General features: G+C 34.3%; 1 protein-coding gene across 3 annotated transcripts; it reads left to right on the top strand.

The window, feature by feature from the left end:
• Nucleotides 1–1,006: 1,006 nt before the first annotated feature.
• On the top strand, nt 1,007–24,278 carry DAW1 (Transducin/WD40 repeat-like superfamily protein). 3 transcript variants are annotated; one of them, XM_088847479.1, is made up of 24 exons: nt 1,007–1,438; nt 7,543–7,667; nt 8,848–8,932; nt 9,981–10,034; nt 11,029–11,120; nt 11,215–11,318; nt 11,925–11,997; nt 13,587–13,992; nt 14,546–14,869; nt 14,979–15,173; nt 15,568–15,663; nt 15,816–15,885; nt 16,594–16,724; nt 19,048–19,294; nt 19,404–19,558; nt 19,685–19,806; nt 20,673–20,796; nt 20,893–20,951; nt 21,254–21,347; nt 21,427–21,622; nt 21,724–21,822; nt 23,035–23,156; nt 23,383–23,442; nt 23,927–24,278. In XM_088847479.1, exons 1-24 carry the CDS (start codon nt 1,403–1,405, stop codon nt 24,029–24,031), a joined length of 3,174 nt encoding a protein of 1,057 aa, XP_088703605.1. In that variant the 5' UTR covers nt 1,007–1,402; the 3' UTR covers nt 24,032–24,278. The 3 variants fall into 3 exon arrangements, with proteins under 3 accessions (XP_088703605.1, XP_020530003.2, XP_088703607.1); XM_020674344.2 differs by having other exon boundaries at nt 1,190–1,438; nt 15,535–15,663; XM_088847481.1 differs by lacking the exons at nt 1,007–1,438; nt 7,543–7,667; nt 8,848–8,932; ... (4 more) ...; nt 13,587–13,992; nt 14,546–14,869 and having other exon boundaries at nt 15,548–15,663.
• Nucleotides 24,279–24,617: the final 339 nt, after the last annotated feature.

The following is a 24,617-nucleotide window of genomic DNA, read 5'->3' on the forward strand; positions in this document are numbered from 1 at the left end:
CAAATCTTGAAGATCCAAAAAAAAAAACTAATTAGTAAAAAATAAATACGACTTGAAATCTTCATGATCTAAAATCATAAAATCACTTTATTAGGTGGGGGAAAATTGAAAATAGAAAAACAAAGCAAAAAAAGGCATTTTAATAAATTTTCGGGTGTACAAGTGTAAATTTCTCCTCTCAAAATTATCAAAATCAAAGAATCACTCGGTAAAGGATATCATGACCAACCCGCTTGTCTAATAAGGTAAAACTGCAGTTTCTATAATACCAAGGCTTAAACCAAAGTAAAGTCTCACCTCAAATCCTCACTTTGGACAATGAAAATCTCTTTTACAGCTCTAAAATCAATTTTTAACACCGATTGTGAAATTTAAAGCTCAACAAATATTGTGAATCTTTACAAAATAGATAGATGCATTCGCGTACACTATTATCGAAAAAATTTGGAGGTGCTTCTACTTTGATTATTTATGATTGCACCTTGTATGTGCGGTTTGTATAGAGCTTAGGCTCTAAACAATCAAATTAAGGTCTGCCTTAATATAGGGTCAAGAAATCTTTTTGATAGCCTTAAAAAATATTTTCTATCTTTATTTATAAAGTTTAAAGCCTCAAAAGTAGTGTAGATCAAGAGATTTATGAAAACTTGAAAATCTTGAAAATTGGTGATTCAAAAATCCGTTATAAAATATACTATTTTCAAAAATAAAATCCATTTTTTTTCTCATGTCCCTGAATCTTGATGTCAAGATGATCAATTTGAAAATATTTGGACATCAAAACAACCTCTTATAGTGAATTTTTGAGGTAGGCTCTAGTTTGATTGTTTAGAGCCTCGGTTCTATATAAACTTTTCCCTTACATAAAAGCTATTTCGAAAAAAATTACATCAAAGCCAGCGGCATACCTCCGACCAAACCTACGTGGCAAGAACCGACCAAGGCCATTCCCGTTACCCTTTCATTAAAAAAACTACTTAATTGGTATTGATCTGCCCATTTTTGATTCGCAAACCGTTTCGCAGCACGTCGATCGTTATTAAGACCGTCATCAATGCTACATCCAAGTGGGCGCATCTCGCTACACGTGTCATCTTTGATTTCCCCTTATAAAAGCGGGAAAAATGTTTAAGGCCTCTTTCCACTCTCTGCTCGCCACGTGTCCTTCGCTTTCTCTTTTAGTACAAGAGAGAGAGAGAGAGAGCGAGACTAACTTCTCTCTTTTGATTATCGTTTTCTTATTTGTTCTTTTCGATCGAGTAAGCGGATCCATCAAAGCAGAGGAACCTGTGCTCTTCTTTCTCCATTTTTTATTGAAGAAACTGGAAGTCTTGGATATCATTTCTTGTTGAGAGATAACCTTAAAAGTCTTTTGTAGAGCAAGAAACTTGGAAGCCCTAAAATGTTGAAGAAACTGGTAGCGATTGCCTCTAAAAAGGTATTTATGCTCTGAATTCTCTGCAATTAGAGTGTTTATTTTACTTGGTTCACTTTGTTTTGATCCAGATCGGTTTTATCATGAATTCCCTGAGTCAGCTGGTTTTTTAATGCATTTCTCAGTTCCTCTGTTACTTTTAGAGACTCTTCTGTTTTTTTTTTCATCTGAAAGTTTATATTATTTTAGTATCTGAGAGTTTCTTAGTATCTGAGAGTTTCTTATTATACTCTTTAGAGGATTTTTTTTGTATCACTCAAGTGTGAAGAACTGTGTTTTTTTGAGCTTATGCATAGCATTTGATCCATGATTTGTGTGTTTTGGCTTTCTTATTCTATGATCCTCAATTACATCTGTTACTTTTTGAAATACTTTTCTGATATGGATTAAGTTCGCAGGATTTGAGAAATACTCTTATCTCAGTTCCTGCAAAGAGCAAACGTTTGATCCAAGATTGTTTATTTCTGAAAATATCACCAATTCGCTGTGAATTTCAATCTGGTCTAGATAATTAAGGTGCATAATCTATATGAAACAAGGAAGAAGAAGTTCTGTCTTGACTGTAAATGAAAATTTCCCTGCTAATCAGCATTATAGAATTTCGTTAAAGAGTAGTTCTCTTCTAAACCTTATTTATTTGATCCCAGAAGAAGAGCTTAAGCGCATAATACTATACAAATTTCAAAAAAATGAAAATAAAATCATTTAACCTGTTTTTAATTTGTTTATTTGTTTAGTTATTTTCCAGTTCTGGTTGATCACGTTTTAACTCTTGTCTTTTTTATCCTTAAGCATGAATTAAAGAGATAAATTGATCGCCCTTAGCCATATCACGCAGATGTTGTGCCAAAAGGGTATCTCTCTTGACCGTCCGATTGGGCGGTCAGTCAGTGGATGACATTATTTTCCTTTTTTAGTCTTTTTGACGTCTCGTCACATTAATGTGCGTGGATCTGTTTGGTCGTAGATACATGTCGATATCTGAAAAGGATTGAAAAAATACTTAGGGATAAACTTTATCTATTTCACCGTATCAGTTATTTAGCTATAAAATATAAAGTGGATTTGGAATCGGCACCGGGCCAAAAATATTATACGCTCATGGGATTATATTGTACATTTACTCCTTAAGGTACGATATCATCTACGAGTAATTTTAGGACCCCAAATTTGGGGGACGTGACCTCTTCATCCATTAGATTATCATCAATGAAAAGCCTCCAAGCACTTGAAAAAAGCAATGCCTCAAGATCAAATAAAACCTCCATGTACTTGAAAAACATAATGTCTCTAGATTAAATAGAGACCATCTACTAGTTTAGAGAGTTAGATCAAAGTGTTAGAAAATTCAAAAATCTATTTTTTTTTGTTTGAGAATAATAATCTAGTGATTCTTAGGTGGTTCCCAAAATTTCATATTGAAAAAATCCTCTCAAAATAGGTTATCTAACCGGGTAGATGTATACTATGTTCCTGTGGGAGCATAGCATTCACGCTTGTCTATCTATTTCAAATGAATACACATAATTTCCCGTTTCCCACTCTGTATATTATCATTTCATTCCTGGGTAAAATCCAAGCTGGGTGTATTTTTAGGACCCCAAAGTTTGGGGCTATAACCACTTGAACCTTGTGACCAATCCTAAAAACGAAAAAAAAATAAAGGGACTCCATATGTGCGCTCGAAAATGTTGTAAGATTGAAGAGACCATCAATTTTCATTTGGTTGGATCCAAGTGTTTAAGAACATAAAATTCTAATTTTATTTAAATATTCATCTAGTAATTATTGGTTGAATCCTAAAACAAATTCTCCAAAGCAGATTTGCTCGCAGCATGTTCAAGGGGAGCAAAGCTATACGCGCTCATGCATTTTTTTATTTTGACCGGCGTATCTGCATTCATAATGTAGAGCTTATCAAGAAATAATTTATTAATAATTATACGAGTTTTTATCAATCTTTTCTATTCATTTGTAGAAAAAAATATTTTAGTAACGCTCAAATATTCTATTCGTACAATGAATTCGCCTTGCCCAATCTTGGCCGTGTATACGACTAAACTTTGATGGCTGTGAATGAGGTAGACTTTACACATGTATGGAGATATGTGTATCGTGTCATCGCACGTGCAGGATGCGGGTAATTTGAAGTTTGAAAGTGTGGTCAAATTAATGACATACTTTAAAGTATATGTGTAAGGTACTATATATAGATTATATAATATTTATATAAATATTATTTTATTTTTGAACGAGATCTGAAGCGACCCATCTGATCGACCTGGATCTAATTGGGACCCAAATCCCCTACCTAATTTAGATCCAGATTGGTAACTCCTCATCTAATTGGGACCCAAATTCCCTACGTACTGATTTACATCGAGATTGGTAATTCCTCATCCGGATGTGACCATCATGACTAGGAATATAGCCAGTTTTTCAAGCACTACGCTAAAAATGACTGTTACGACAGTTCTATAGATTTACTCACAAGTGAGGCCGTAGTCTAAGTTGGGTAATTGACTACAGTTGAGGATTACATTTAATATAAGAAGTTCATCTCTTTTTTGGTTTTCAAACAAAGATGTTTATCTCTTCTTGAAGGGACACAATAGTGATGAGGATTGATGTTTTGTATTTTGAGGAAATAGATCTTTCAAGGTGAAGTAAAAAAGACGACTTTGGATGACCGTTAAAAGCTTGAAGAGCCGAAAGACTAGAGGAGTTGTCTTGAGAGGTTGACTTGATGGACTCGGCTCCTGCGGGGTTCGGGGGCGGTAGCTTCGGATATATCCGTACATGAGATTCGATATATTTGGGACTTAATATATATCCATACAATGGTATTTCGGTAATTTGTACCAGGGACTCGATATATATTGTTGATATATATTGTTGCGATTGGGGTTCATCCAAAGTTAAGGGTTAAGGGAAAAACGTACATCTCTTTATAATTAGATAAAAACATAAAGACATGAGGAGGAAAAAGTATTGTAACCCTATTCTCCGTTGCCAGTAAAGAAGCTCTAATCTCCCATGAACATAGGCACGTTGTCGAATCATATATCCTGTGGACGTAGGCACATTGCCGAACCACATATATCTTTCCGTTATAGTTGATTGCCTTTTTTTTTTGTGTTTATTTCTTTTTTCTTGTTTTTTGTGGATTGCTTTTCGTTTCTATAAATAGTTTAAACTTATTCGTAATGGGCAAAATGGGATATGTTTATGTAAAACCGTTGGAGCTATTCAAAGTTAGCACGTACTAAGGGACGAATGCAGTTTTTTGGGGATTCATGGCCTGTGCATGAGGATATAAGTGGGCCTTGCATCAGCGGATGCCACAACTTTGATCGAAGTAACTATTTTATGGGTGTCGTTTATATAAGGTGTCAACCTTAAACAATCCAATTAAGTAGCTCGATGTATTTTTACTGTCAAAAATTTAAGTGATGATGTCAAAAACTACTTCACGTCTAACTATGAAATTTAAAACTCAATAAATGGTATAGATTGAACAGATCTACATAGGAATGAAATTTTTGAGAATGGATTGTCGATAATGTATTACAAGATGTACTATTTTTTATGCTTTAAAATCTTTATTCTTTTCACATCTATACATCTTGATATCCAAATGATCAATTATAGGGTTTTTCAGTATCAAAACAATCATTTGGATGGATTTTTTATGGGTGACTTTTTTTTATAATTTATATGTACTTTTGCCTTGATTTATTGAGCTCTTATAATATAGGCTCCTCTAGGAGCACATTAGATATCCATTTCTTGAGAACCTGCTTTAGAGGGTTTTTTGAATTTGACATTTTGGAAACCAAGTAAGATTCACTAGATGATTATTTTCAAAAGAAAAAATTTTAATTTTAGGTTTTTCAACACTTGGATCTCATCTTCAAAAATTATATCTCAATTTTAAATCTCGAGACATTATTTTTTTGAAATACATTTTTGGATAGTCTGTATTCAATCTCGAGACATTATCTTTTTGAAGTGCATAGCTAAGCCTTTGGAGATATTCTCAAGTTTCGATTAGGTGCACGTATTATACTCCTGTGGGATCATAAGCAGAAGACTAACTTGTAAATATTTTTTGATATGCAATTCTAGAAAACATCTAAGATCACTAGATGATTATATCAAAATGAAAAAAAAAAAAAAATATTTGAATTTTGAGTTTTTTTAGCACTTAGATCTCACTAAAAAATTGGACAATTTCTATTGAATCTTGAGGCATCAATTTTTTCAAGCGCATCGAGAAGGCCATTTGAACAAAAAAATTATTTAGTACCCAATATAGGTTGAAGAAGTTAAATCTCCAAAAATTGAGGACTTAAAAATACTCGAAGGAGTAAATGGGCAGTATGCTTCTTTCGAAGCAGTAAATGGGCAGTATGCTTCTTTCGAAGGAGTAAATGGGCAGTATGCTTCTCCCAGTTATTTCGAAGCATAGTTTTACCCGAAGGAGTAAATGGGCAGTATGCTTCTTTCGAAGCATGAAATCTTCTGCCCCAGTTATTACGTCAAACCCATGCTGTAGGCTCTGACACGGTGCACAAGCACTTTTTAATGGTTCTAATTGAACCAGCGTCTTCTAAAGGTCAAAATTGAATTTTATTTTTTATTTTAGATTTTTTTGTTTAAAAATAATGTTAATATAAAATTTGGGCTTTAGCTTATTTTTATGTTTATTGAATAAAAACAAACAAAATATTTTGCATAAAAATATTGATCAAAATAAATATAGGGGTGTTTTAGTTTTTATTTAAATTATTTATATTTAGCTATATTTATAAAAATGTATATAACCCAAAATTCAGATAAAGTATAAAAATTAAAACATAAAACTGATTGTTGGCCGTTGGATACTGTGAAATCTCAACTTGCCCGTCCACATGATAAGGACGGGATGAGTTTTCCTCTACGAAGACGATTGTTCCTGAATTGCAACTTGCTTTTAGAATTCCATGGCTATTGGGCAAATTAGACTGGGCTTAGTTTCCGTATGAAATGCTTCATTTCAGTCTATATCACTCCATGCGCATGGATGCTCGGGATCTATTTTCCTTATTAACCGTTTAATCTGAACCTGAAAGTCAGATTAAGAAGTGATGGCAAACTTTTAAAACAAACAATATCAGTGAAGGAGACTTCCTACTAGACTCTAATTTTAAACCATTGAACCCATCCCAGGTACCATTTCAAGACATTATCAAGGGATAAATACACTGTAGTGATAATCACACAAAAAGAATTTTGTATTATTTAATCAGTCCTAACAATGATCCATAAACATTGCAATTTCGAAATGAAGGCTTTGAAGATCTCTAACGGCAGATGAAAACCTCCGAATAAGTTCATTTTGCATGTTTTTACTTATAAAAACCATGTATTTTCTCTCTTCGTTTCTCACTAAAAACTAAACTTTGAATTAATGAGCTGAACAAAGAAGTGGAGCACTAATGGTTAAAAGTTAACAAATCATTTCGCCTTCTGATGATATTTGTGTTTTCATCCAGGACGTTGTTTTGGACTTCAGTTACTTCCTACTGATATGTATTTTATCCAAAATCCAATGACTTGCTCTTTTTAAATGTAGTATGCTTGATTATCATCTGGAGACATCTTTGCTGCCTTTTGCTTGCATTGGATTTAGAAGGTGGCAGAAAATCTGTTTCATTTTCGTTTGTTCCGGCATTTGGGGGCACAAGAAACATCATCTATGTGCACAGAAGTCTTTTTTTGGGTGAATTGCACAGAAAATCTGTGTCACTGGTAGTAACATAACTTGCTGTAACATAAAATATTTTACAGCAATTTAGAGTATTCCCAGCCAGTTTCTCAAGGCTCAGTTTTGGAGGGACTCCAGTTCTTAGGCCACACCGTCATCTTATTGTTATCCTTTTACTAAGTACTATGCTTTATGTGGTTACTTGTATTGAATATCTTGTATATCAAAACTTATCATAAAAAGTATCAATATTGTACATTGCCAAAACCTAACTGGGCTGCTTATTAGTAAACTGCTATTTATCTCCAGCAAAATTAAAGTGATTCATATTTCATCTTCTTTTTTTTCTTTGTGGTAGACTACAGTGGGTGGTCTTGGACCTTATGATGTAAATCCACGTCTTGTTTATCATTATGGGATACCAGAAGGATCTGAAACTTTAGCTTTGGACTCTATTCAGAATATTCTTGCGATTTCTACCAAGTAAGTATTTTGCGTACATGACCATGGCATGCCTTTAGCAATGATATTAATCTTTCTTCTTCCTCCAGTTATCAAGGATGTTTGGACCACTTTGTGTACAATAAATGACTTGTTATGGAACTAAATTCAAAAAAAGATGTCCACAAATGCAGATAGAAAATGGGTGCATTGGAGATAAACACTATACTAACATTATAGGGTATTCATGCAATTTCTACCAAGTAATTGCTTCTCTTACCAGTGTAATATGCATGTAGCAGTGACATTAGTCTTTCTTCTAATTTGCTTCATTATCAGAGATGATTTATTGTGCTTTGCATATAATCAAGGGAAATTTATTAAAGTACCCGTACGAGATCAACTGTTCAATACTTTACCCAATTGCAACTATTCGAAGTCATCAACATGTGTATTTTGATGGGTATTTTGAAATACCAAAAGATATTGGCAGAATGTCAGATAACTCATCTCTCATGGCATTTTGGATAACTTTCCTTATAATCAATGGCTTGTTATGGATTTAAATTTAATTGAAGATGGCCACAGAATGCAGATATGTAATAGGTAGACTGGATAAATAATAGCATAGGTTTTGTTTGGAAAGGTGACCACAACATGAACATCTTTGACTTTTGGTGCATAAATTGCTATGGCTGACTGAGTTAGACAATACCTGAAGTACTTTGTTTCAGTTGATAACTGCAAAGTTACCTAAAATTCATGGCATTTTGGATAACTTTCCTTATAATCAATGGCTTGTTATGGATTTAAATTTAATTGAAGATGGCCACAGAATGCAGATATGTAATAGGTAGACTGGATAAATAATAGCATAGGTTTTGTTTGGAAAGGTGACCACAACATGAACATCTTTGACTTTTGGTGCATAAATTGCTATGGCTGACTGAGTTAGACAATACCTGAAGTACTTTGTTTCAGTTGATAACTGCAAAGTTACCTAAAATTCATTTCAATAATTATTTCAGTAGGATACACTTGACTAGTCTCCTCCATAGATAAGCCTTGCAATTTGCACATATTTGTTCTCGGAGCTTCACGTTACAGTTCTCTCATGAATTGCTTAATGCATCAAATTTTGTTGGAGGACCTGAATATTTGCATATGAGGATCTATGTTTTCTAGGCTGTCAATTGGAGCTGATGAACCTTGTTTCTTACAGGGATGGTCGAATCAAATTGGTTGGTGTAGATCAAGCTCAAGTTTTACTGGAGTCTACTGAAGGAGCCCCTAGCAAGTTTCTTCAGGTTTTCCATCTATTTTAATCTGCAAAAACTACATTAGTAAAAATGTCTCATAACCACCGCCCATTGATAGGCACCTCATGGTTTGCTTCGTTTTATTGCTTATTACTTGTTCTTCATATCAAGTAATGGAGTGTTTTTTTTCCCTAGCTTGTTATGTTAAAATGTTTTGTATTTTTCTTGACTATTTGCCTCCATTTCTTTATCTATTAAGATGACATTAAGTTCACCATTTCCTTATAACTCCTGGCCCGTTCCAAATGATTGGGGCATTTCTCAGTTACACAATGAAGACGGCCTAGGAAAAGCTGAGTCGAATTTCTTCTGCATGATCTGTTTTTTCCAAATTAATTTCCCAAAAGTAAGTTATACATGATATTCCAAGGCCATGACCTTGGTTTAGGAGAAGAATGAATAGATAGCTATAACCTCATTAGAAAAATTGATGGACTAGAGCTACCAGATGTGGTAGGTACCCGGCGGGAGACAATATTGAGTGATATGAAGTCTGCATTCTTGTAATCATAATTGCGATATTGAAATCATCATTTAGCGAAATGCAATTTAGCAATCAAAATTTTGACATTGGAAACAATATTAGTTGCATTATATGAAAGCTATTAGTTTTTATTGTATAAAAGCTAGTAAATCATTGTAGGGGGTTATTTCTGTGCGCATCTTTGTCTTTGCCACCGTCAAGTATTATTTTCTATTCTTGAGGAAGTTTCCATTGCTTTTTCATGGAAATCATTTTATCATTTTTCTATGTAGTTATTGTCTTCCTTTGGTAGTCCATGTCATCAGTACAACCATTCATGTTAGCTCTCATAACTTATAGTGTGTTTTGAATTGCTTGAAAACTGAATCACAGTGTCATGCTGTCATGGAAAGGGACATCGTATATTATTTTGAAAAGCTAGAACCTCTTTCTAGCTATTGCCCAAATGCCACTACAGTACCGTTGGCTTTCTTTTTTACAGGATTTTTTTCCTAACCTGTTGCAAACAAAGCATTGTTACTCTGATCTCATCATTCACTTGTGACTTGACAGTTTCTGGAGAATCAAGGAATCCTCTTGAATGTAACCACCAAAAATCAAATCGAGGTAAGTCCCTTCTAATTAATCAGTCGTTACGCAGAACCAACCATAACAAAAGCAAGTGCTTTGATGTGAGGTGGATTTTTGAACCATGTATATTCCGTAACTGCTGTTTTAGCCTTTCTTAGTAATCAGAAGAGAATGTGTTCTGAAAGGACTCTTGAAAAGTTTCACATTATTGATATATAAATTTATAATAAAAAAACTTGATAGCTTCGAGATTGATATGATACTCAGAATGAGGCGTATAACTGAAACCAATACAAACACAAACAACAATAGGTATGTTGGATTTTGATTCCAAAGATTCTGTTCCGAGTTTCTGCTCGAGGATTTCCATATCTTGTCTTGGAATGTGGCTGAACTTTGATGGTTTGCTATTTTTAGCCTTTGATAAATGTGCTCCAACTCTCTATGTTGATTGTTTTGATTCAATGAATGCATCTAAAATATTTGCAAAAGTGAGTTTGAATACTCCATGGAGCTGCCCCTCTTTGGAGATATTTAAGAGCTTTGAAAATGATAGTTAGTATTCGTCTTTTGTCTCTCCAATTTGAAGTTGGTGATATAGTCTTTCAAAGATTTTCCTTTAATCTTACAGGCTGAAATCTATTGACCAGGATAATTCATTAAAAAATGTATTGATGATATACATCAAACAGTTTACCTCTGGTATGAGAAATCCACAATCACCCCTAGGGTGTGCTATTGACTGTGCACAAAGTATTAAAAAAATTTCTTCGACTCTTTGAGGAGAAATGACGCATCTCTAACCACCTGGTTTCACATATAATGGCTAGGGGTTATTGTGGCATGTAACCTAATACCCACTTGGTGATTGACCCTGCCAAAAGCAGTATCTTTTGTTGTAATGGAACTTTGCCTTTTAAACAAAGTGACAATACTTCTTTGCTTATTGGGTGCATCCATTGTCTGCTTCCAATCTTTTCTGTACTATCTACAGGGACTAGAATTTGATGTTTAGTCGTTGGAGTTGTAGGTATGGGACATTGACAAGAAGGAATTGTCTTTCATGTACACTTTCGAGGAAGAAATAACCTCATTTACGGTCATACAAGGAAGTCACTTTATGTGAGCAGCTGCGAAGTTTAAGTTGGTTGCAGTTCTAAGAAAGTTTTATGAGTAAAAAGGGATTGAATTAAGAGGTGACTCTTTGAAATTGTAGGTATATTGGTAACTCCCTGGGAAACATTTCAGTCATGAAGTTTGATAGAGAATCTTGCCAGCTCATACACATGCAGTATACTATTCCTTTGTCAGCATCTCGGGGTAAGAAGCATCATCATTTTTGTTAACTTTTATCTCATCTAGATTAAGTCCATATTTTATTAAAGTGTGAAAAATGTCAACTGTTATCTTTAATTAAGAATCTTGTGGTCAAAATTATCAAATAGTTTAAAAAAGAAAATTTGTCAAGATCAAATTTATTTTTTCAAAGGGATCCAAGCAAATTGGTGCATTTGGTACTTTACGTCATGCTTAGTTCAAGTCTCTCACAGAGTTGAATAAAGCTAGATATTTTGTAGGATCCAACGAATTGGTGCATGTAGCCGAGCTATGCAAGCATGGTTCAACTCACTTCTATGAGTTTTTGTGACTATAGATATCATCTTATGCTTATCTTTAAGTATGACTAGGATCTTTATAAGCTCATACTGATATTCATAATTGTTATGACTTTAAAGGATTTGAACAGAGCTCCATGTACTCATTTTCTAAAAATTTAATATATGTCTTTCCTTTCATTTTACAATGCATGTGTCAGTCAATTATGATGGATGATTCTTCCCTGGAACTTATTTTGTAATTTATCACTTCTATACTACATTGCAATTCATGTTTTCAATATGTAATTATAGGAATGTGTTTGTATAGGGTCAATGTCTGAAACCTCTGAAGACACTTCCGTAGCTTATATACTGCCTCAGCCTTTGGCTGAAACTCGGAGGTAAAGTCATTTTATTGTGCTTCTCTTACTATGGAATGTGTATCCTCCAAGTTTGTATGAAGTCTTTGAATTAAGCATTTTTATGACTAAAAACCCTTCCACGTAACATTCTTGTAGGAAATAGCATGATAAACCAACTTACTAACCTTATGTAGATCTCTTTAACTAGCATAGCATGCATAGGATTTGAGTTGATTTCTTAAAATCTCTGGACAGAAAGAAAATAGAGTAGGTTTCACAAGCAGTTCTTTCTTGCATGGGCTTGCACCAGCATGATGAGCTTTTATTTAGGGGAAATGTCTGTTAGTGTTTTCTTTTTCTTTTTTTTTCTACAAATCGGAATGACCTGAAATTTGGAGGGTATGTACATCTTACTGAGGCGCATCTAATAAAAATATAAAAAAAATTATCTGCGAAAAAAATTGGCCAAAATGCCCCCCAAACTTTTCGAATGTATTTTGGTCAATTCTTTTCATGTAAAATATTTTTTTTTATATTTTTCAAAAATTCCCCTATTTTTTATGAATATAAGCTTCAAATTTCAGGTTAGTCCGATTTGTAAAAAACAACAAAAAATGAAACACTACCGGACAATCGTGACAGCGCGATGAACTTTAGACGGTGATGGGGGTAGGCAAAATCACTGCTCATTATCGCCTATAGGCGTTGGGTAGTGTTTTTCATATATATATATATATATATATATATATATATAATCATCCATTTTCAAATTTCATTGGATCTGATCATCATCATATATATATATATATATATATATATATATATATATATATATATATATATATATATATATATATATATATTATTCGTCCGTTTTCAAATTCCATTGGATATGATCATCATGCTAATGTTGGCACCATCTGTGTGGGCAATGGGAGTCCATCTGTTTTAAAAAATTGATGCAGGAATTGCATTTCTATGGGCATAAATCTTGAAGATATGTTGAGGTGCTATGGGCTTTGTCTTTGACTCAGCTAGTATATCTCAACTAATTTGATCAACATTGTAAATGAGACACTTCTAATAAAGGAATTGATTCCTTGAACACTAGATGACATATTAGGCTTTTTCGATCGAAATCCATATAGAAGAAAATAATTCTTTTCATCTGTCAAATGCATAAAAAAAGCCTGGATAATGAGATTTCTATACCTAGCTTTCAGCATAAGTAAAACTTATGAACCCCATAAAAGCCCATAACATTTACTTTTAGGAATTGAACCAATGGATGTTCTAATAGACCTTGCAAGAAACTCTTCACTCTTAAGTACACATACCAGTCCCAATACCTACTTAGATACTTGATTGGAAGTAATATTCTTGTTTCTCAATGACTAAAATCCCAGTTGCAGATAGTTTGCAGCAACAAAGTAGATATCTTGTCTCGTAAAATTATTCACATGGACCACTCATGGAATATGCTTATTCCCAAGTAATTGCTTCACCTCAAGATTTGCACATAATTATTTGGAGGACATACCCTTGCAGGTTTACAAAAATTTGTGGTCGATCCATGTGGTTTGCATACATTTCTTATCATAACATCTATGTAGATCCTCATTTTTCAGGACTCTTGTAATTTTCGGAAGCAGTCGTATCATTGTTTGGGATACCATGGAGAGCAAAGTCATTGCCGTGAATGGTAGCAGCTCACTACAGTCCTGTCATGAATCAAACAAGAGAGTAACTTCTGCATGTTGGGCCTGTCCTGTTGGAACTAAAGTTGTTGTTGGTTATAGCAGTGGAGAAATTTGCCTTTGGAGTATCCCACCAAGTTCAACTCCAACATTTGCCCCTTCCGGGAATAAAAATGAGCGCCTTAATAATCAAATTTTGCCTTTGTCGAAACTTAATCTTGGTTACAAGATGGACAAAGTTCCGATTGTTTCATTGAAGTGGGTTCCAGGAGATGAAAGAGGGAGTTGTTTATATGTTAATGGCGTTACCGGTTGTGGCACTTCAAGCTCCTTTCAGGTATCCATCTTGTTTCTCTGGTTTTGTTTTGATGAATTATTGCAGTTTGCTTTATAAGATTAGTCTCTTCGTTTTCATTTTCACCTGATATTCCTTGAAAGAGGAATAAATATTCTTGAAAATTCTGTAATAAATATTCTCTATTTTTCGTTGCAATTAGTTCCTGCAATACTTAGTAAATCGGGGTTGCTATGACTTTATATTTGTTAGTTTCATCATGGATATGTAGCAAGAAAATCTCTCCAAATTTACTCATATGGATTTAGTTGGAAGTAAGTTGCATACTATTCATATGCTTTTCTTATGTTCAGTCATCAGATTCAATGGTTTGTGCATTGCATGAGAACAAAGAAGCTATGCATCCCAAAAGTATATGAAAACTCTTCTTGTAGTGTCTCCCCTCAAATATAAAATGAATAATAACACGTTGAAGACTAACAATATGCTCGTGATGCATTTATTACGGTACTTGGTATCTTCCTTGCACATGTATTTCATTACTCTCAATATTTAAATTATACTTCATTTTTCATGGATGTCGATTGCCATGCAGATAATTATTCTGAAGGAAAGCAATGACTCTCGTACAATTAAGTTGGAGCTTCCTTTGCCAGAGCATTGTGTAGATATGGAAATCCTTTCAAATAGTACTGGTAGAAACAAACATCTAGAAGATGCTCTTTTGATACTATTAAAATCAGGTCATATGCTTGTCTATGACGAGTCTGATATTAAACGGTATCTATTTCAATCTCAGTCTAAGTCACCCCCACCAATCCCAAAGCAGGTAAAGGTAAAGCTCCCACTCAGTGATTCAAGCATCACAGTTGCAAAATTTATCTCGGACAATTCAGTTTTCTCAAGTTCGTTAGTGGAGGTAAAAGCATTTTATTTTAATAATAATTCAATATTTATCAATGTCTAGTTATTTAAAAATGCTTAGTTATGGAGTGGATTATGGTCCTTTCCCTTTCCATTTCTTGTAGGGGCCAGCCTACAAATTGCCTCCATTTCTTCCTTTGGGTACAAAGTCAAAAGATGGAAGAAGTTTGAATTGTTCTAACTTTGGTGGATTTACAAAGATAAAAAAATTGTACATAACAGGGCACATTAATGGAGATGTAAACTTTTGGGATGCCTCATATCCATTGTTCCAGATGATCTTATCGATAAAACTACAGGTACATTTTTTTTAATTGCGCAATTAGCCATTGTAAAACGTTTCAAAAAATCATGACAAAATAATTTCTTATTTCTAATAAAATTTTACTGGATAGGTAAAAATCTGTATGTTGTTTTATTAAGCTCCCACCGTGAGTGTTTGTATACAATCAGATATCCAAGGGGATTAAAAGAAGAGAAAAAGCATTGTTGTGTAATACGTTTGTTGTGGAATATGTTTATTTTTACATAGTGTCAAGGAATATCAGATCAAATTTTGGGGATTCTGTCCAATTTGCAATTGGATAACAGTTGTTTGTTGAATAAATCAAATTTCTGATTGAATAACATAGTTTGCTTCATTCTGATATTGTGTCCAAGACTCTGAACCCAGGCTCCGATATCTTGAAACAGAGCGAAGAAGAAAATAACTCAGGTGGTATTCCTATTACTGCATTGGAGTTTGATATTGATTCTCGAGTTCTAGTCACTGGTGATCAGGTTGGAACGGTAAGGACCCAGTCTTCATTGACATTTTTATTTTATTCAAGTGATATTATTTTAATATATTGCTTCACTCATAAAAGCATTAGGGATCCTATACATGTAAATTGTTTAGAAAGATATGTGAAGCATTGATGGGCTTTGTTCTTTGTACCCAGGTTCACATATTTAGCTTCAAACCCGATCAATTTATTGAAAAGGCCAAAGGCAACCCTTTATTCATCCGGGGTATGTTTAAATTCTCTTTTTCTCTCTCTCTCTCTCTCAACACACGCACACACATGCACATGCACACACAAAAAACTCACACATGTTAGTAATGCCTCACTCCCCTCTCTGTCTCTTTCTAAAGATTAATGCCGCATTCCCCTATTTTGACTGCATGCCTAGAATGACCAAAATATCCTACTCTCCTCTCTCTATTGCATCCTGAACAGTTTCTAAGTTATAAAACATGTTGACTTGCCAGTGGTTAAAGATGGGAGTCTTCTGAAGACTTGCTAGTCCTAAGTTTTACTCGAGTCAGACGTCTTACCAGAGTTTTTACTTGATTCGGTATAAAACCCTATTTTCTGTGTCATATCCATATTTTACTTGAATGAGACCTGATAAGTCGATTTGGCTCAAAACACATCAAGCAATGACCTGAGTCTTTTGTTTTCAAATGTGGTTACAAACTCTTCATTAAGATTAGATTTTCCTTCTCCATGTTTCTTTCTTGATTCTACATATATTTACATAAATGTATTCAAGTCTCAATATTATCTGATTTTGTGATGGTGAATTCAAAGTCGGGATATGATCATGTCATGGAAAGTAAATGTATTCAAGTCTCAATGTTATCTGATTTTGTGACAGTGAATTCAAAGTCGGGATATGATTATGTCATGGAAAGTAAATGTATTCAAGTCTCGATATTATCTGATTTTGTGACAGTGAATTCAAAGTCAGGATATGATCACGTCATGGAAAGTGTTAAAGTTATAAAGGCTCACAAGAGGTCCATACTTTCCATCTGCTTGAACTGCAGCTCAAAACGTCTTGTGGTTGGGTGTGATGAAGGATATGTAAGTCTTGATGTTTAAATTCTAAACTATATCTACTGCTTTAGATTGAACTCCACTGTTACAACTAAAAACTAAAAATAAATCTTCTGATACCTTGGGAAGGCCATGTTTTTGTATATCTATGTTCTTCTTTCTCTTCTTAACTGGTATGCTTGAAATGGGGGTGTGCATTTTGGTCCACAGCTCTATTTTTATTGCACTGGTGTACGGGCTTAGCTAATAAGGTAGCTGTGTTGCTTGTGTGGCAATTAAATTTTATAAAATGGACTTTACCATTAAAATTTATAATATAGGACAGCAGTATTAGAGACTAGCAAAAAGACTTCAACCCAACAGGGTTATTGCATACAATAACATATCATAACTTTGCAAAATTCTGTCGAAGCTTATCGAAGACATCTGAAAATTAAGATATTATTTAATTGAAGACGGAAAATGTCAGTTACTGTTGGAAAGCATTGGGTGAAGTAGCTTTCCACTGAGTGCATTGAATCACTGGAAAAGAAGGCAGTCTCTTGGAATGGATGGAGAATAGGAATGACATCAGTACACAAAAGAAGTATTAAAGTACTATTTATGTACCATATAAATCGGTAAGAATTTTGAAATGACGATAAGTGGCATCAGTGTTGGAGTTTCAAATGGAGTGGATAACCTTGTGATTAGTGTGATGAGCTTTATCAAATATATCCCGATGACACTTGCATTGGTAGAATATGGCTACATGATGAATAAGCCAGCTCAATTCCATCAGAATAGCATAAGATGCCAAGAATTTTATTTTGAAATGGTAAACTGTCTGATCCATTATCACGGCTATGTCCTAAGTATTATTTCATGAACATAGAATGCAAGAATGTAAGAACCACAGTTACCTACAAGCAGATCAAGAAATTCAAGGGATCAGCATTTGAATTAATTGTGAAATGAAATAGTTCAAAACCTCTCAAATTGACCACTGGGGGGACCTGTTTGGGCTCCATCTGTTATCATCTGCCAACAAGAGCGAATGTCTCCTTGTAGTGTATTCGTGGTTTTATCCCTCATCCACCAACTGATTTTCATACTACTCAAGAGTTAAGGACAACATATCGATTGTATCTAGCAGCAATCTAAATGGCTTTCCCCCTCCAATAGTCAGGTTTTTTTTGTTCAATTTCTGTAAAATGTGCATCCTTCTTTTGTGGCTAAGAACAAGCTTGTGTTGAAGCCTGATGATAGGTGGATGGTTTGTGGAAGTAGATGAGGTTAAAATCTACGCGTGGATGTAGGAAACAAACCCACCTTATTTTTATTTTTTTTTTAAACTGTTAACTGTTGCAAAGCCACCATATTAAGAATCAAAGAGGGAAGATGGACTACCTTTTGTCAGTAGGAGTGTATATTGTGTCTAGTTGAGAAGCTGTTGGTAAGGTGGGGGTTTTGTGCCCAGTTGCATGGTTCAATTGTGAGAATTAGTCTGATTGTGAGAACCCTTATAGAGTATAACCAAACAGAAGTACGCAAAGATGCAGAGAAGAAGGCTGATGTCTCAGAAGATGATTGAGAGACCAAAGAGAGACTCATGGAGTAGGCTATGGGCTTTACAGCTCACATCAATTTGGCAGGCTAGTAACAAGCCATGAAATAATGAGCGAATGAGGAGTATAACACTTAAAATCATTTTTGAGAGAGAAAAGCATTTTGTTCACACATTTCAAAAATAACAATAATAGCTTTTCTGTTCTAGAGCATAACCAAGAACTGAACATCATCATAGCTTTTCCGTTCTAGATCATAACCAAGAACTACACCATGATTCAAAAAAATCCTTTATTGCGCAATTATGAGTGGAAAGAAAAAACAATGCCAATTACAGCGAGAATGACAAAAATAACTAAAATAAGGATGTGATCCATAATGTGAAGAATTTGGAGTCTTTCCAAAGAGTAATCTTGAACATGGAGTTGATAAGATAACTGCAGCAGAGTGGACTTCAGCCTTGAAAATGCAACATACATGTTAGAGAGAAAGATGGTTCAACAAAATTTTCAAGATTAGAAAGATTTGTTAAACTTTATTAGTAAATCTCAAATTGTTTCATAGGGAGATTTGAAAAATATTTAATATTTCTACAATCATATTTCCAACAATGGTCTGACATAGGGATTCTTATGCTGTTTGAATACCATAACCAGAGCATACATTTCTCACTTTGCTTATATCCTAGAACATTTGTTCTGATAATTTGATAATGATTGATTATATTTAAGTAATTAAAATGTTTTTTTTCTCATTTTAAAATTTTTTTAGGTGTGCTTACTTTATCCTTATATCTGTCTAGGTATCACTGATTGATATGGAAGGGCCAACTCTATTATCTCAAAAATGCTTTTCAAGTGAGTCATCCACTAGTATATTGGCCCTACAGATGAGAAAATACGATCTTTGTGGTTCACAAAAAGAGGTTCTATTTGTAGCCTTAGAAGATGCTTCAATTTTTGCACTTGATAGCGACACCGGAGGTGTCTTAAGCGTCAACGGTATTCGTCCTAGTAAGCCCACTAGAGCTGTATATATGAGCATCTTAGGTAATTTTTATCCGTACTTGTCATTTTTTCTTCGTGATATTCTTCAATTTTCATGAAAACTTTAAACTATCAATGAAGTAGCATATACAATAAGTTACGACTTATACAGGTAGGCACGATGCATCTAACAAAGAATCACACCCATCAAGTAATCCAGGATTGCACCAAGAGCACTCCGTTCAGGATACCAAATCAGAGGCTTCATTGTTACTGTTGTGTTCTGAAAAGTCTGTCCGTCTTTATTCCATAGCGCACATAATTCAGGTAACTGATGCATATGTATAACCGAATACCTTGGTGTAACATATTGAGTATGACATGCACATGCTTTTCTCTTGCATGTTTTGTAGAATGATTGTTACCTAGTAAACTGTGTTCTTATGCTCTTAGGGAGTGAAAAAGGTATATCTGAAAGAAAAGCTTCATGGAACCTGTTGCTGGGCATCAACGTTTTGTTCCAATTCAATTGTGGGCCTAATGCTTCTTTTTACAAGTGGCAAAATGGAGATAAGGTGAGAGAATATGGCTTACCACTTGCTTTTGATGTCAAATCAAGGCATTTCACTTTTGATGTTCAATCGATGAATTTCATATAACTTAAGACATCCAAAAGAAACTAGTTTCTTAAGTTATGGTTTTGAAATAGTGTGATCCGTATGCAATGTTTATTTATCCGGATTCCCATTTTTCTGTTACATATTTTCTTTCCACAGCATCAGCTTGTCATGATATCAGAAAATCATGATGGTGAAACTACCTGAAGTTAGAATTAGATGTTTTCATGCACTCTATTTTGGGTCAATATAAATATCCTTTTATTTTGCTTGGTAGATAGTGTATTTGGCTCATTCTAACAGTTTCCCTCTTGCTTTTTGTACTTCAATGAAAATTGATATACATTTGACGTCAAATTTCCAGTAAAGTTGTAAAATAATGATATACATTTGACATCAAATTTCCAGTGAAGTTGTAGAATAATGCTAAGATAGCTACACAAAATCTAGTTTGCATGTACAAAGGTACTAGTTTTGAGTATGCTACAATATCCGTTCAAGGGACACTTTCCAAAATCTTGTACCTGTATGAAATGCCTGCCAATCAACAATGGAAACTGACTCTATCACAACAAAATTAATTTGCTTGTCTTTGGATAATGGCCGCAAAAATGAGGCTGTGAAAAAGTACACGTGCATGCACACACACACACACACATGACCAGAGATACTTCCGTATGTTTCATCAACCATGGTTAATTTCCATAGACTATCTAGACCCTTCTATACTTTTTGAGCTCATTCTGCATCATTAACAATTTTCATGATTTTAGACATGTTTGTGTTCACAACCATCTTAATTTTCATTTTCTCAAAAATTACAGATCCCTCCCAGACTTATCCCTCCAAAAAATGACTTCAATAAGAGGTTTTCCATTTTGTGATTCAAGAAGAAAATCAAATGCCAAAAGTTCATTATGCTCTTCATCTGAAGGTGAAGTTGTTCTGGTGAGTTGGTGAAGTATTGACTTTATATGGAAGTATAGCAAAGTGCATTCTTATTTCTTATTCCTGCAGTAAATTATCTGTTCCTTTCTATGACAGGTGAATGGAGATCAAGAAATTTTCTTCTTTTCAGTTTTGCCCAAAACACATGCATATAGGTGCGTTCATTTAGACTAACTTAGTTTATCTATTTTGTCATGTCTATTTTTTTTAACTTCTTTGTAGCAGGAATTCCTGGAAAACTGGACTGCCCTTGTGGTTTTGGTAGCTCTTCAGAAAAGCAGTTTTGTCCTTGTAGAATAGTTCCTAAAGTGGATATCTCCTGAGTTTACATATTTAAGAGTTATTTCTCTTTGTTGTCTTATAACATTACTCTTTGCAGAGAAATACTTAATGTTTATTCATCTCGACTGCAACACTCTTAACACATGCTGCAAATTTGTATTGTCCACTTTTTCAGTCTTTTAGGGTCATTCAATGAAGTATACAAGAAAAATTTCAGCCCTCCTCAGGAGCACATCTTTGTCAACATCCCTCAGAAAGAAAAGAAGAAGGTAATCATCAAATTCCTGAAATTGCTGGTACAAATCTGAGGATGTTCACATTGTGACTTAAAACTTAATTTGAATCCAGGGTCTGGTTAACTCAATTATTCAAGAGATCAAAGGCAGTAAGGCAAGGAAATCTCAAGACTCTGAAGATATAGAAGCCTTGGTGAGTTGTGAACAACAAGATCTTGCTGTTATTTTCTCAACATGTAACTTCCCTCCAGTTTCGGGGGATGGAGAGAGATTAGCTGCTAATGGAGATTATGGTGACTTAGACATAGGTATTCTGCTTTCTTACATATTTGTTGCTTGAACTGTATTGTGACACTTTTTGGATAATTGTTTTGGTTAGTCTTTTACGGGTTGGTTATGTCTTGTAAAGATGACATAGAAATTGAAGATCATGATGAGAACACTCTCAGTCAAAATGATTCAACATCAAATAAGCACAAGTTGAGCAGCAAATTTCATGCCATTAAAGGTTTGTACTTGCAACGAGATACTTAACTCTGTGCTATATTTAGTGAGCTTGTTATGTGATATCTCTCATCTACTGTTGGATAAGAGCATTGGGTAAGAGCGCTCCTAAAAATTTTTAATCAACTGACATTTTGGTGTATGGGTAAGCCTCTAGATCTCTTAAAGCCAAAAGAAACTCTTCCTATTTTCATAAAAAATATGTATACATAGTAGCTTTAAGGGACCTGCAAATTAATTAGTGGATGTTTCATTTGAGTTAAATGCTGATTATGGACAGGCAATATGACACCTTATGCCCTCATCTATATATTGAGCACCTATTTCATTTTTCTCTGACTCCCTCACAATGGGTCTGGGTCTCTTATGCCACCACCTCCTTTGAATTGTTGTCTCATGCATGTATTTAAATAGGATCGATCCTTGAGAGAAAGGAAACTGACTTAGATCCATTTATTGTTCAATATATCATTGTCCTATCTGAAACACATATGTGTGGACCTGAAACCAAGTGTTCTTGGGGTAACAAATAATCTTTATTTTCTTAAACTATATTAGAAACTTTGTGGTTGAGCTCCTCTGGTTACAAGATTGACCAATGTCTACCAATTTCAAATCCCATTTATCGTTGAATCATTACACTACTGTCCTGACTGAAATACATATCTATGCAACTGAAACCAAGGTTCTCTAGGTGAGAAAAATATTTTTATAACTAATGTCTACAAATTCCAAATCCCATTTATCATTGAATCATTACACTACTGTCTTGTCCGAAATACATATGTATGCACCTGAAACCAAGGTTCTCTCGGTGAGAAATATTTTTATTTATTGGTGTGTGAAATTCATATGATATAATTTATAGTTGAGCTCATCACAAATGAAGGGCCAGTTTGGATGGATCACTTATTTAAGATATTGTTGTTTCCCTGTCCTGCTTGCCTGAAATAATATCTCAAAAAAGTATTCGTTTAGCCCCGGTAACGTGAGACGTGAAAAAGGCCTGCCTACTTGGGAACAAAAGAAATGGAGAGAATCTATTTTTCCCTTACGTCAAAGTGATTCTAACGATCAATAAAATATAGGAGCATCCCAACTGAGCCTTACTTGTATGTATTTAAAAATAGAAACTGTTTATACATAGTGATTGTTATTTAGCAGAACAACTCTCCTTAAATGTCCTATTAGCCCAATGTTAATGGTGTCATATTAGGTAAACTGAAACCAAAGAAGACAAAGGATGCAAACCAGGTTCCTAAGGAGGAGCACGAGGAAAGTAAGCCCCTTGGAACTGTGGACCAGATAAAGAAGAGATATGGATACGCTGTTTCAAATGTGAGTATATACCAATTCAGCGGATCTCTCCCTTTCTTTCTTTTTTTAATCGAAGGTAAATTATCCAATGTCATATAATAATTCCATTGATTCAGATCTTCAAGCACATTAACATGCACTACGAAGTAACCAAAACTGTTATCTTAAATCACATTTATAAAAACAAAAGGCACAAAACACCTTTATAGGTTCCCCATTAATCAGTTCATGTGAATGTGTTGTGCAGGATTCAAGTGCTCCCAAACTTGCACAAAGCAAGCTTGTAGAGAATTTGCAAAAAGTACAGGTATGCTATTAATTTCCTAATTGAGCAATATATTTTGTTTTTCTCCACTTTCCTAGCTATTAGACATTGTCAACCGGTATTCTTGTTTCTATGGCGCACATATACTAAGCCTTGAGCCAAGGAAGAATACACCATACCCCACTGGCATGTGGTTTATGATCACCTGCTGTCCATTTCCGATGATGAACGGTGGATCTTTGGTCATAGTTCCTAATGAGAAATGACAGGGAATGGTTGATCTACACCATATGTCATCAAGAATGAACAGTGGATTCCCTGTTGTATACAATATAACAACAGAAAAGAGTTTTTTTGAAGTTCCCAAAGCTAGAATTATCATACATTGTTACCAGATGAAAGTGAATCTGCTGAGAATAGTGGCCCTATGTCATTTTCTCACTGTCCTCTTTAAGGTTCTACTCTTGATGGCTTAGTTGGACATTAGCTTTTTGTTAGTCTGATGTATTTGTTTGAATTATGGAAGGGAATCAACACACGAACGGCTGAGATGCAAAATGATGCTCGATCTTTCTCAGCTATGGCAAATCAGGTGCTAAAGATAGCAGAGTATGGAAGAAGGAGCTCATGAGCCTTTTGGCACTCTTGTGCAGTGTATATATATTTTGTGGTGGAATATAGCTCTAAGTGTGATGGGAATGTGTATAGTAAATTGCTATTTTTTATCATTCATGAGTATAGAATCTATGTGACTAAAATTTGAAATGTGTTCGTGTTTGTTTTCAGAAAAATAAATCAATTTATCACTGAATGGAAATCTTTTGTGGTATTTATTTGTGACATTTTATGAATGAATAATGACTATTTAATTTGTGATCTTTCATATATCCCGATCATTTAGTTTCTCATTACTGCAAATCTAGGTTCGAAATATAGTATAAATATCCATAGTGCAGAGGGGCCGATATTTAGATACAATTGTATCAGCCGATTTATGGACATAAACTTGAAAAAATAAAATGGGTGTGCTATTTTTTATTTATTATTGAATTATGAGTTAAAGAAATGAATCTCTGAATGACCACAGCTAAAAAGTCTATCATATCCTTTATAAATGCTTTTCGTTTTCTTTTAGAAAAAATATTTCTTCATCCATTCTGAATCCACTTTTTTCAAGATATGGTAGACTTTCTAGCTGTGGTCATTCAGTGATTCAT

This window comes from Amborella trichopoda, chromosome 9 (assembly GCF_054954075.1).
Source record: "Amborella trichopoda isolate Santa Cruz 75 chromosome 9, AtrichopodaSantaCruz75HAP2 v2.0, whole genome shotgun sequence".
NCBI lineage: Eukaryota > Viridiplantae > Streptophyta > Magnoliopsida > Amborellales > Amborellaceae > Amborella > Amborella trichopoda.